The sequence below is a fragment of the Anomaloglossus baeobatrachus genome, chromosome 2 (assembly GCF_048569485.1).
Source record: "Anomaloglossus baeobatrachus isolate aAnoBae1 chromosome 2, aAnoBae1.hap1, whole genome shotgun sequence".
Taxonomy (NCBI): domain Eukaryota; kingdom Metazoa; phylum Chordata; class Amphibia; order Anura; family Aromobatidae; genus Anomaloglossus; species Anomaloglossus baeobatrachus.
In genome coordinates this window covers 403227350-403240023 of record NC_134354.1, presented here as the reverse complement: position 1 = coordinate 403240023, position 12674 = coordinate 403227350, and the positions used below count along the sequence as shown (strand labels likewise).

General features: G+C 54.1%; 1 protein-coding gene across 6 annotated transcripts in view; it reads right to left on the bottom strand.

Annotated features, from left to right (window-relative positions):
• Nucleotides 1–12674, bottom strand: part of KDM1A (lysine demethylase 1A) — a 165308-nt gene that overhangs the window by 23661 nt on the left and 128973 nt on the right. For all 6 annotated transcript variants that reach the window (XM_075336111.1, XM_075336106.1, XM_075336107.1 and 3 more), the window contains exon 15: nt 484–671. In XM_075336111.1, the coding sequence (XP_075192226.1) occupies nt 484–671 (188 nt within the window). The remainder of the gene's footprint in view (nt 1–483; nt 672–12674) is intronic.

The following is a 12674-nucleotide window of genomic DNA, read 5'->3' as shown; positions in this document are numbered from 1 at the left end:
CACACACACACACACACTATACACACATATACACACACACATACACACACCATTCTTCTCACCTGTCCCGCGCTCCCTCCGCTGCCTCATCTCTGCTTCGTGCGGCCCCCAGGCCCGTGCCCCTGTTCACTATCGCAGCAGCTGCAGTGTCAGTGATTTATGTGAGATGATTGTATTGCCGGAGCGAGAGCGCAGCGCCAGCAACACATTCATCTGACAAAGTGCAGACAGTGGCTGCGGCCCCAGCACCGGCTGCGATAGTGAACAGGGGCACGGGCCTGGGGGCCGCACGAACTACCCTGAGGGGCCGCATGCGGCCCACGGGCCACGTGTTTGAGACCCCTGATCTAGATCTTGCCTGAAAGGCTACATAGAGCTGTGGCTTTCTGTTGGGTCTGAATGTGCATGCACTGAGTAAAATTGGTCTGAAGAATAAAAGTTGTTAGACATGGCAGCAAGCTTGGATACATGCACGGTGCTCACCTTATTTAGGTTTCCAAAGCCCATTCTTTGCACAGCAGAGGTTTTCCATTCTGGAAGTGGAGGCACAAACTGTACAGCCGGTGGCTGTTGCTTTAATACACCCAGTGGCAATGTGCACAGCACGGCGTCACACTTGTAAATGAACGTCTGGCTAGTGGAGCGTGTGTTTACTGCTATCACTTCACATCCTAAATAAAAAAATATATAATATTGATAGACGGAAAAAGTAGTTGAAAACATACTGAACAAAAAAACAAATTGGAAAAAGATATGAACATTCTACAGAAAAGCATAGGAGTCTGAAATTGAAAATAGGGTTAGAAACATTGCAGTTTACAGCGGTAATCAGAGGTCGTAAATGAACAGCGGGGTAAATGAAACTCTTCCTTGAATGTGGAGGTGTACAGAGCTGTGGATTGGGGCATAGCAGCAGACTCGCTGTATGGGCCGTTCTGAAGTCAGTAGACAAGTTTCCTGTGCTGTTCCTTTAAGATCTGATGACATAAGACTGGCTATACACATTAGACGATTGTCCGCAGCAGTCTCTTCCAACTCCTCCATACACAGGAAAACTCAGTGCTCCACTATGCACTATGAAAGAGTCACCGCCAGACTCCTCTGACAGCAGCTTATTATCAGGAGACCCCCATACACATTGGCAGTCCAAAATTGGCGTACTCGGCCGACTCATCTAAAATGTATGGGGGTCTTCAGAACAGAGGAGGATCCAATCATGGTGATTGCATTGTGCTTGCACAGATGTAGCAGGGCTGCACTTGACAGTTCATTCTAGGGCTGCATTATTGTGCTAGGTCACCTGGAGTCCCATGGTCATGGTGTGCCAATTCAGCTCTACTGCATCTATATATATCACATGCCTGATACCTGTGACTATATAGTACTGTAGGGAATCCTCACCAACTTACCCTAACAAGATAAGCTCATCACTGCTATATAAGTGCACACTGAGCTAATGATATTCTCATCTAGGATTGCAACAGAAACTTGCCTTAGCTACATCTGAATTTGTGCTACAATCCTAGTAAGGCCGCTTTCACACTTGCATTGTTTTGCATCCGTCACCATCAGTTGTGTGACTGATGCAACAGATGCGGTGCAGATAGTGGCACAACTGATGTGATTATTGCTGCAAAACAACAAATCAGTCTTTTTGTTGTTTGTTTTTTTACTGTTTTACCGGCGGCAGGCTATTGTGAACGATAAGCTGACCATCCGGTAGTCGACTGCCGGGCAATCAGCTGATCACTCACAAAAGCCGACCACCGGGCAATCAGCTGATCCCTTACAAAAGCCGACCACCGGGCAATCAGCTGATCACTCTCAAAAGCCGACCACCGGGCGATCAGCTGATCACTCACAAAAGCCGACCACCGGGCAATCAGCTGATCACTCACAAAAGCCGACCGCGGCGGGCGATCAGCTGATCACTCACAAAAGCCGACCACCGGGCAATCAGCTGATCACTCACAAAAGCCGACCACTGGGCGATCAGCTGATCACTCACAAAAGCCGACCACCGGGCGATCAGCTGATCACTCACAAAAGCCGACCACCGGGCAATCAGCTGATCACTCACAAAAGCCGACCGCGGCGGGCGATCAGCTGATCACTCACAAAAGCCGACCGCGGCGATCAGCTGATCACTCACAAAAGCCGACCACCGGGTGATCAGCTGATCACTCACAAAAGCCGACCGCCGGGCAATCAGCTGATCACTCACAAAAGCCGACCACTGGGCAATCAGCTGATCACTCACAAAAGCCGCCGCCGGCAGATCAGCTGATCACTTACAAAAGCCGGGCGATCAGCTGATCACTCACAAAAGCAGACCGCTGGGCGATCAGCTGATCACTCACAAAAGCCGCTGCCGGCCGATCAGCTGATTGTTTGGCCGCCGAGAGAGAAACATTGAATTAAATGATTAAACATAAGATCTGAGCGTGCGCAGTGAAAAAGAAAAAAAAAAAAAAAAAAAAAAAAAAAAAAAAAAGGATTCCGCCGCTCAAAAAAACACTACATGCTGCGTTCCACGACTGATCCGTCACGTGGCGGATGCAACGCAGACACATTAGTCGCAATCTGTCACAAACCACCGGGGGGGTCACTCAGAAATCCCCCGCGCTGGCTACCAGTACGTCACAATCGGGGGGTAACAAGTGGGGGTCACCCCTACTTTATACCTCCCGACCGACAGACAGAGCACGTGACGCGCTCTCTAGCGCCCCTCTTATAGTCAGGCCAATTATGGAATTGCCCGACAATAAGCAAGGAGGCCGCTATACTACTTATGCCGATTATGGAAGGGTCCCCGGTGAGAGTAAGGTATATATTCCCCCGACCTCCGCGGGCGGAATATATAATATCTTCCCGAATCTCACTGGCCTCCCCACAATAATCCTTGGCACAACTCGCTGCCACCAACCGCTTTACGGTAACTATTAGCCGAACACACAGACGTGGGATTCTAGATCGAGATAACAGAACAGCCCAAGATTAATTATATAATTTAATCAGCCTAAAGCACACTAGAAACTACAATATATACAATAGGGAATCTACAGAATATACATATGTCAGAGTACAGTTACAATCAAAGCATGGGTTACAAACAGGCATACACAGTTCCAGCAGTTACCTTGTTGCGTCTGGCCACAGGGGGGCGCTGTAGACCAGGTTTCCAGGAACTCTCTCACAGGTCTGTCCCAACCAGGCCCCCGAGCAGAAGAACACTGGAAAATGGCCGAAGTAGGGTTATCAACCTGGGCAAATCCAGGTCTCCTCCTACCTTCGTGACCTCACAGGGAGCACTGCTCCACCCCTGGCTTGAGTTATGGACAATATCCCAACATGGAATATGGGCCATAACTTTGCCTGGGAGCGTCGTAGGCGGACGCCAATGCTCTCATTGTGACAGTTATGAATTTAGCTACAGAACGAGGGGACTCATGACCTGTCTGCCAGTTCCCCATTGGCTGATATCACGCCTGGGGCATTTCCCAATGTCCTGCTCCCCTAAAAAGGGTGTGCCGGCATCGTCCGCATGCAGAGACACCATTTTTATGGTTGCCATATTTATCGGAAATATGGCTTGCGAGATATGAACCATTTTTTACTGGAGTCGTTCTGTCTGGCTATTTCCATAGCCTTGCTAATGAGATACAGCTCCTACTACAGGGTGACGGCAGGGAGTCATCCTGTGTCCATTGTCCCAAAGCCACCTAATTTCCATATCACAGGACATGGCCATGGGATTTGTTGCTAAACCAGTTGTGTGAAGGAAAGGGGGGGTGACACCAGGAGAGGGCTTCCTGACATACTTGAATATCATGATTTATCGTCATCTCTCCGGATTTACCTCACACCTCCCCCCTTTTGAGGGCGCTAGGGGGCAGCACACTCCGGTGTTCCCCCGTGCGCCCGTCCGCGACCTCTCCTTGTCGGGACAGCCCGTCTGCGTTACCGTGGTCACGGCCCCTTTTGTGGCGAATGGTGAAGTTGTATTGCTGGAGCGCAAGGCTCCATCGCAACAATCGCCCATTCGTCCCAGAGACGGTGTGCAACCAGCTGAGGGGATTGTGGTCCGTCTCCACGATGAAGTGGCGCCCGTATAGATAGGGTTGCAGACGCTGCAGGGCCCACACTATGGCCAGGCACTCCTTCTCCATCGTGGAATAGGCAACTTCCCTTGGTAACAGCTTCCTGCTCAGGTACAAGACTGGGTGCTCTTGGCTCGCAGAGTCCACCTGGCTGAGCACCGCACCGAGGCCGAAGTCACTGGCGTCGGTCTGTACTACAAACGGCCGCGTGAAGTCGGCTGCCTGTAGCACGGGCGGGCTGGACAGGGCGTCCTTTAGGGCCCGGAAGGCTGTCTCGCAGTCCATTGTCCAATCGACTGCAGAGGGCAGCTTCTTCTTGGTGAGGTCCGTCAAGGGCTTTGCCAGGCTACTATAGCATGGAACAAACCTCCTATAGTACCCAGCGGTCCCCAAGAAGGACATCACCTGCTTCTTGGTCCTGGGGGTGGGCCAGGATGCGATGGCTTCCACTTTCTCAGGCTCGGGCTTCAGTGTTCTCCCACCTACCCGGTGACCGAGGTACTGGACCTCGCTCATGGCCAGCTGACACTTTCCCGGCTTGATGGTCAAACCTGCCCGGTGGATCCGCCTGAGCACCTGTGCTAGATGCTCTAGGTGGTCCTCCCAGGTGGGACTGAAGACGGCAATGTCATCCAGGTACGCGGCCGCGTACCCTTCAAGTCCCTTGAGCAGGGTGTTGACCATCCGCTGGAAAGTGGCAGGGGCATTCCTCATCCCGAATGGCATCACCGTGGACTCGTACAGTCCAAATGGGGTAATAAAGGCAGAGCGTTCCCTGGCCTTGCGAGTCAGGGGGATCTGCCAATATCCCCGGCTCAGATCCATGATGGTCAGGTACTGAGCCCCGGCCAACTGATCGAGCAGGTCATCGATGCGTGGCATTGGGTACGCATCGGCGACCGTGACCGCATTGAGCCCCCTGTAGTCCACGCAGAACCGAGTGGTTCGGTCCTTCTTAGGGACGAGGACTACAGGCGAGGCCCAAGCGCTGTTGGATGCCTGGATCACCCCCAGCTTCAGCATCTCGTCAATCTCCTGGCGCATGTGTTGCTGCACCTCCAGGGAGACCCGATATGCTGAATGCCGGATCGGGGGATGATCCCCAGTGTCCACGTGATGGACAGCCAAGTCAGTCCTTCCGGGCTGGTTGGTAAACAACCCCCGGAAGGGGAGGAGGGTGGCCCACAGCTGGGACCGTTGGTCTTCCAAGAGCTGGTGGCCAACCTCCACATCCTCAATGGATCCGCCTGCCCTAACCTGGGCTAGCATATCCAAGAGGGTTTCCGCTTCTCCCTCCTCGGGCAGGTTGCACACGGGGAGCGCACATGCCTCCCGCTCATGATGTGCCTTCATCATGTTCACATGGAAGGGCTTCCGCCTTCCACGGGCAGGGTCCAGGGTGACCAGGTACGTCACAGGGTTGAGCTGCTGGTACACGAGGTATGGGCCTTCCCAGGCTGCCTGAAGCTTGTCCTGTGGTACGGGGACCAGTACCCACACCTTTTGACCCACTTGGTAGGTCCTCTCACAAGCGTTCTGGTCGTACCAACGCTTCTGATCGGCCTGGGCTTGAGCCATATTGTCGTGTACCAGTTGCGTCAAGGCCTGCATTTTGTCCCGGAAGCGCATGACATACTCGATAACCGACACTCCAGGGGTGGCCAAATCCCCTTCCCAAGCCTCTTTCACCAGAGCCAGGGGGCCCCGCACACGTCGCCCGTACAGGAGCTCAAACGGTGAGAATCCTGTTGAGGCCTGTGGAACCTCCCGGTAAGCAAATAACAGGTGTGGGAGATACCGCTCCCAGTCACGCCCATGGGAGTCGACCAACATCTTAAGCATCTGCTTTAAGGTGCCATTGAACCGCTCGCACAGGCCATTAGTCTGTGGATGGTACGGGCTGGCCACCAGATGTCGCACCTGGACTTGCTTACAGAGGGCCTCCATCAGCTGGGACATGAATTGGGTCCCCCGGTCAGTGAGCATTTCCTGGGGAAAACCCACTCGGGAGAAAATCTCCAGCAATGCGGTGGCCACCTTGTCAGCCCGAATGGACGACAAGGCCACTGCTTCTGGGTACCGGGTGGCATAGTCCACTACCGTCAGTATGAAGCGTTTCCCGGAGCTGCTGGGGATGGCCAGCGGGCCGACCAGATCCACAGCCACCCTCCTGAAAGGCTCATCGATGATTGGCAGAGATACCAGTGGGGCTTTGGGGCGTGGCCCCGCCTTCCCCACTCTCTGACAGGTTTCACACGAACGGCAGTAGGCAGCCACATCGGCCCCCATTTTTGGCCAGTAGAAATGCTGGTTTAGCCTGGCCTTGGTCTTAGCGATCCCTAGGTGTCCGGCCATCGGAATCTCATGTGCGATCCGCAACAACTCCGTCCGGAACGGATAGGGTACCACCAACTGTCGGTCCCTGGGCCACGCCTCCGGTGAACCCTGCTGGACCGTGGCCCGGTACAGCCGTCCTTGGTCCCAGACCACTCGCTCCGGGTCCGAGTCCGAGGGAGGCTGTGCCGCCTGCTCCTTTAGAGCTTTCAGGCTGTCGTCAGCTTCTAACGCTGCCTGAAACCCCTGACTAGATGTGGCCAGAATCGACGAGACTGTCACATCTTCGGTCAGTACCCCGGGACCTGTGTCCTGGCCTCCACCTGACTCGGCTGCCACTTGGTCAGAAGGGGAAGAGCTATCGGACCTCCGGGAGGCCCCTTGGCTTCCAGCACTCCCACTGCGGGTGACAGCGGCCACAGCCGCTGCGACCGTGGGTCGTGCCTGCTCCTCCTCCGTTCCTGACCAAGTCGCCGGTTCAGGCAGACCTACCTGGCTTCCTGACACCCCGGTTGTGGGGGAACCCTGCACCGAGATCTTACCTGGGAGCACTTCCGCTCCTGGACCGGCCCCAATCTCACCTGCCTGTTCCCCCCCTGCAGCAACAGAACCCCGCTGTGAAATCTCTGGGGACCCCACATTTGCTGTGGTAGCCCCCACCCCACACACTGGTCCTCCCCCTGCAGCACCCTGCTCTCTGCTTATCCCTGCAGAGGGCAGCAGATCCCAGCTCACAGGCTGGTTACTTGTAGAGGCATTGTCACACCTTTCTCTGACCCCCTCCCCTGTCACAGCTGCAGCTGCGTGTGTGTCTATGGTGTCTGTGCAAGCAGAAATATCAGAGTTCACTCCCTCCTCCCTTACATCATTCATAGATAACACATTAACATTGTCCGGAGGCATGTCAGTACTGGCTGAAGGTTCAGCCTTTGGGGCGGGGCCAAACTGGGAGGTTATTTGCCCCAAATCTGTCCCAAGTAGCACGTTTGCAGGGATCCGATCAGTTACCCCCACCTCCCTCACCCCTCGCCCTGCGCCCCAGTCCACATAAATGTCAGCAACAGGCAGCGCCGGGTCAATGCCTCCAATCCCGGAGACAGCGAGGGTTTTTCCCGGGATCAAGTCTTGGGGGGACACCATCTCAGGCCGCACCAGAGTCACCTCCGAGGCGCTGTCTCGCAGTCCTATGGTCACAGACCGGCCGACGGTGACAGGTTGGAAGCTGTCCAGGGACCTACCACCACCCCCACCCACACAATACACCTTGGGCGGCCCTTGGGACGGGGACGGAGCCGGGGCCTTGGGACGCTGAGGGCACATGGCCTTGAAGTGTCCAGGTAGGTTGCACTGGTGGCACCGTCTTGGCTCTGCCACGGGCCTGGAGAGGGGAGTTGAGGGGGACACCCCCTGCAGTCTAGGGGCAGGTGGGGCAGTCGCAGAGTTCATCTTACCCCCTCTCCAGGTGCTGCTGGTGGCTGCTCTCCTGGCTTCAGGAGCCCGATTGTTGGTGTAGTCATCTGCCAGGGCAGCTGTAGCCGTGGATCCCTTTGGCTTCTGGTCTCGGATGAACTGGCGGAGATCCTCAGGGCAGTTCCACAAGAGTTGCTCCGTGATGAACAAGTCCAGGATCTCCGGTCCGGTGGAAAGCTGCAGGCCTTGGGTCCAGTGGTCGGCAGCTCGGGCAAGTGCCCGCCGGTGGTCAGCCCAGGAGTCCTTTGGTCCCTTCTGCAGCGTCCGGAACTTCTTGCGGTAGGACTCCGGGGTGAGGTTGTACTGTTGGATCAGGGCCCGCTTGATGGTGTCGTAGCCCTGATCCGCCTCAGCAGGCAAGTCCCCAAGGATATCCAGGGCCTTACCCCTTAAACGGGGGGTCAGGTATTTGGCCCACTGGTCCTTGTTCAGATGATGCTGCAAGCAAGTCCGTTCAAAAGCAGTCAAGAAAGAGTCCAAGTCTCCATCCTTCTCCAGCACTGGGAAGTCCTCAACACGGACCTTTGGAAGTTTGGTGTCTGGAAGGTCACGGGTGGCTGATGAGGGCCGGAGCTGAGCTAGCTGCAGCTGGTAGTTACGCTCTGCCTGGCGCTCTTCACGCGCTGCTTGCCGCTCACGCTCGGCCATGAGTTCCTTGTAGCCCTCCCGGTCTCCAGCCTGGCGTAGGGCCATAGCCATTTGAAGAAGGCTATCCGAGCCTCCCAGGCTCGGTGGAATGGCACGTGGTGATCTGCGGCCCGCTGCGGAGCCTGGTGCTTCACTGTCCATTGCAGAGCGGAGGGCTGGCGTCTGGCTCGTTGAGGACCCTTGGGCGAGCTGCTCCTCATCTTGTCCAGCAGTGCCCGGTTGTGCAATGTCCTCTGCAGAGCTGTTTTCTGGCGTCGAGCTCCTGGAGGACTCGTGGACAACCTCCTCATCGTCTCTGGCCTGAGCATCGGCCATTCCTTTGGCTTTGCTCCTGGTGCTCTCAGCCATTCTTGCAGACTTTTGGTCACTGACACAGAACTGACACCTGATGCCTCCACACACCTTACAGTATCTGCACTCTGACACTCTAGTGTTGAGCTAGTCTGAAGACCCCAGCAGCCACAGCTGCTGCAGGCAGTCTTTAGTGTCTGGGAGTATGGGTCTCACACTCACACACACTATTATCTCGATCCCACCGCTGCCACCAATATGTCACAAACCACCGGGGGGGTCACTCAGAAATCCCCCGCGCTGGCTACCAGTACGTCACAATCGGGGGGTAACAAGTGGGGGTCACCCCTACTTTATACCTCCCGACCGACAGACAGAGCACGTGACGCGCTCTCTAGCGCCCCTCTTATAGTCAGGCCAATTATGGAATTGCCCGACAATAAGCAAGGAGGCCGCTATACTACTTATGCCGATTATGGAAGGGTCCCCGGTGAGAGTAAGGTATATATTCCCCCGACCTCCGCGGGCGGAATATATAATATCTTCCCGAATCTCACTGGCCTCCCCACAATAATCCTTGGCACAACTCGCTGCCACCAACCGCTTTACGGTAACTATTAGCCGAACACACAGACGTGGGATTCTAGATCGAGATAACAGAACAGCCCAAGATTAATTATATAATTTAATCAGCCTAAAGCACACTAGAAACTACAATATATACAATAGGGAATCTACAGAATATACATATGTCAGAGTACAGTTACAATCAAAGCATGGGTTACAAACAGGCATACACAGTTCCAGCAGTTACCTTGTTGCGTCTGGCCACAGGGGGGCGCTGTAGACCAGGTTTCCAGGAACTCTCTCACAGGTCTGTCCCAACCAGGCCCCCGAGCAGAAGAACACTGGAAAATGGCCGAAGTAGGGTTATCAACCTGGGCAAATCCAGGTCTCCTCCTACCTTCGTGACCTCACAGGGAGCACTGCTCCACCCCTGGCTTGAGTTATGGACAATATCCCAACATGGAATATGGGCCATAACTTTGCCTGGGAGCGTCGTAGGCGGACGCCAATGCTCTCATTGTGACAGTTATGAATTTAGCTACAGAACGAGGGGACTCATGACCTGTCTGCCAGTTCCCCATTGGCTGATATCACGCCTGGGGCATTTCCCAATGTCCTGCTCCCCTAAAAAGGGTGTGCCGGCATCGTCCGCATGCAGAGACACCATTTTTATGGTTGCCATATTTATCGGAAATATGGCTTGCGAGATATGAACCATTTTTTACTGGAGTCGTTCTGTCTGGCTATTTCCATAGCCTTGCTAATGAGATACAGCTCCTACTACAGGGTGACGGCAGGGAGTCATCCTGTGTCCATTGTCCCAAAGCCACCTAATTTCCATATCACAGGACATGGCCATGGGATTTGTTGCTAAACCAGTTGTGTGAAGGAAAGGGGGGGTGACACCAGGAGAGGGCTTCCTGACATACTTGAATATCATGATTTATCGTCATCTCTCCGGATTTACCTCACACAATCCATCGTCCATACAAGTCTATGGGAAACAGCACAAGTCGTTAATGGATTGCGCTGTTTTTTAAAGCGGCGAATTGTGACTAACACAAGTGTGAAAGTAGCCTAAGTGCAGAGATATGGTAAAATATCGCAAAGAAGGGAATTTTGTTTACTTACCGTAAATTCCTTTTCTTCTAGCTCTAATTGGGAGACCCAGACAATTGGGTGTATAGGCTATGCCTCCGGAGGCCGCACAAAGTACTACACTTAAAAGTGTTAAGCCCCTCCCCTTCTGCCTATACACCCCCCGTGCTCCCACGGGCTCCTCAGTTTTGGTGCAAAAGCAAGAAGGAGGAAAAAGAATTATCAACTGGTTTAAAGTAACTTCAATCTGAAGGAATATCGGAGAACTAAAACCATTCAACATGAACAACATGTGTACACAAAAAAACAGGGGCGGGTGCTGGGTCTCCCAATTAGAGCTAGAAGAAAAGGAATTTACGGTAAGTAAACAAAATTCCCTTCTTCTTTTTCGCTCTATTGGGAGACCCAGACAATTGGGACGTCCAAAAGCAGTCCCTGGGTGGGTAAAATAATACCTTGTAAGAGAGCCGTAAAACGGCCCTTTCCTACAGGTGGGCAACCGCCGCCTGAAGGACTCGTCTACCTAGGCTGGCATCCGCCGCAGCATAGGTATGCACCTGATAGTGCTTCGTGAAAGTGTGCAGGCTCGACCAGGTAGCCGCCTGACACACCTGTTGAGCCGTAGCCTGGTGCCTCAAAGCCCAGGACGCTCCCACGGCTCTGGTAGAATGGGCCTTCAGCCCTGAGGGAACCGGAAGCCCAGCCGAACGGTAAGCTTCGATAATTGGCTCCTTTATCCACCGAGCCAGGGTTGATTTGGAAGCCTGTGATCCTTTACGCTGGCCAGCGACAAGGACAAAGAGTGCATCCGAGCGGCGCAGGGGCACCGTACGAGAAATGTAGAGTCTGAGTGCTCTCACCAGATCTAACAAGTGCAAATCCTTTTCACATTGGTGAACTGGATGAGGATAAAAAGAAGGTAAGGAAATATCCTGATTGAGATGAAAGGGGGATACCACCTTAGGAAGAAATTCCGGAACCGGACGTAGAACCACCTTGTCCTGGTGAAACACCAGAAAAGGGGCTTTGCACGACAACGCTGCTAGCTCAGACACTCTCCGAAGAGAAGTGACTGCTACTAGAAAAACCACTTTCTGCGAAAGTCGTGAGAGGGAGATATCTCTCATTGGCTCGAAAGGTGGTTTCTGAAGAACCATCAGCACCCTGTTTAGATCCCAGGGTTCTAACGGCCGCTTGTAAGGTGGAACGATGTGACAAACTCCCTGCAGGAACGTGCGTACCTGTGGAAGTCTAGCTAGGCGCTTCTGGAAAAACACAGAGAGCGCCGAAACTTGTCCCTTAAGGGAGCCCAGCGACAAACCCTTTTCCAGTCCAGATTGAAGGAAGGACAGAAAAGTAGGTAATGCAAATGGCCAGGGAGAAAAACCCTGAGCAGAGCACCACGACAGAAAAATTTTCCACGTCCTGTGATAGATCTTGGCGGACGTTGGTTTTCTAGCCTGTCTCATAGTGGCAATGACCTCTTGAGATAACCCTGAAGACGCTAGGATCCAGGACTCAATGGCCACACAGTCAGGTTGAGGGCCGCAGAATTCAGATGGAAAAACGGCCCTTGAGATAGCAAGTCTGGTCGGTCTGGTAGTGCCCACGGTCGGCCGACCGTGAGATGCCACAGATCCGGGTACCACGACCGCCTCGGCCAGTCTGGAGCGACGAGGATGACGCGGCGGCAGTCGGCCCTGATCTTGCGTAACACTCTGGGCAACAGTGCCAGCGGAGGAAACACATAAGGGAGCTGAAACTGCGACCAATCCTGAACTAAGGCGTCTGCCGCCAGAGCTCTGGGATCTTGAGACCGTGCCATGAACATTGGTACCTTGTTGTTGTGCCGGGACGCCATGAGGTCGACGTCCGGCACCCCCCAGCGGCAACAGATCTCCTGAAACACGTCCGGGTGAAGGGACCATTCCCCTGCGTCCATGCCCTGGCGACTGAGATAATCCGCTTCCCAGTTTTCTACGCCTGGGATGTGAACTGCGGATATGGTGGAGGCCGTGGCTTCCACCCACATCAAAATCCGCCGGACTTCCTGGAAGGCTTGTCGACTGCGTGTGCCGCCTTGGTGGTTGATGTATGCCACCGCTGTGGAATTGTCCGACTGAATTCGGATCTGCTTGCCTTCCAGCCACTGCTGGAACGCTTTCA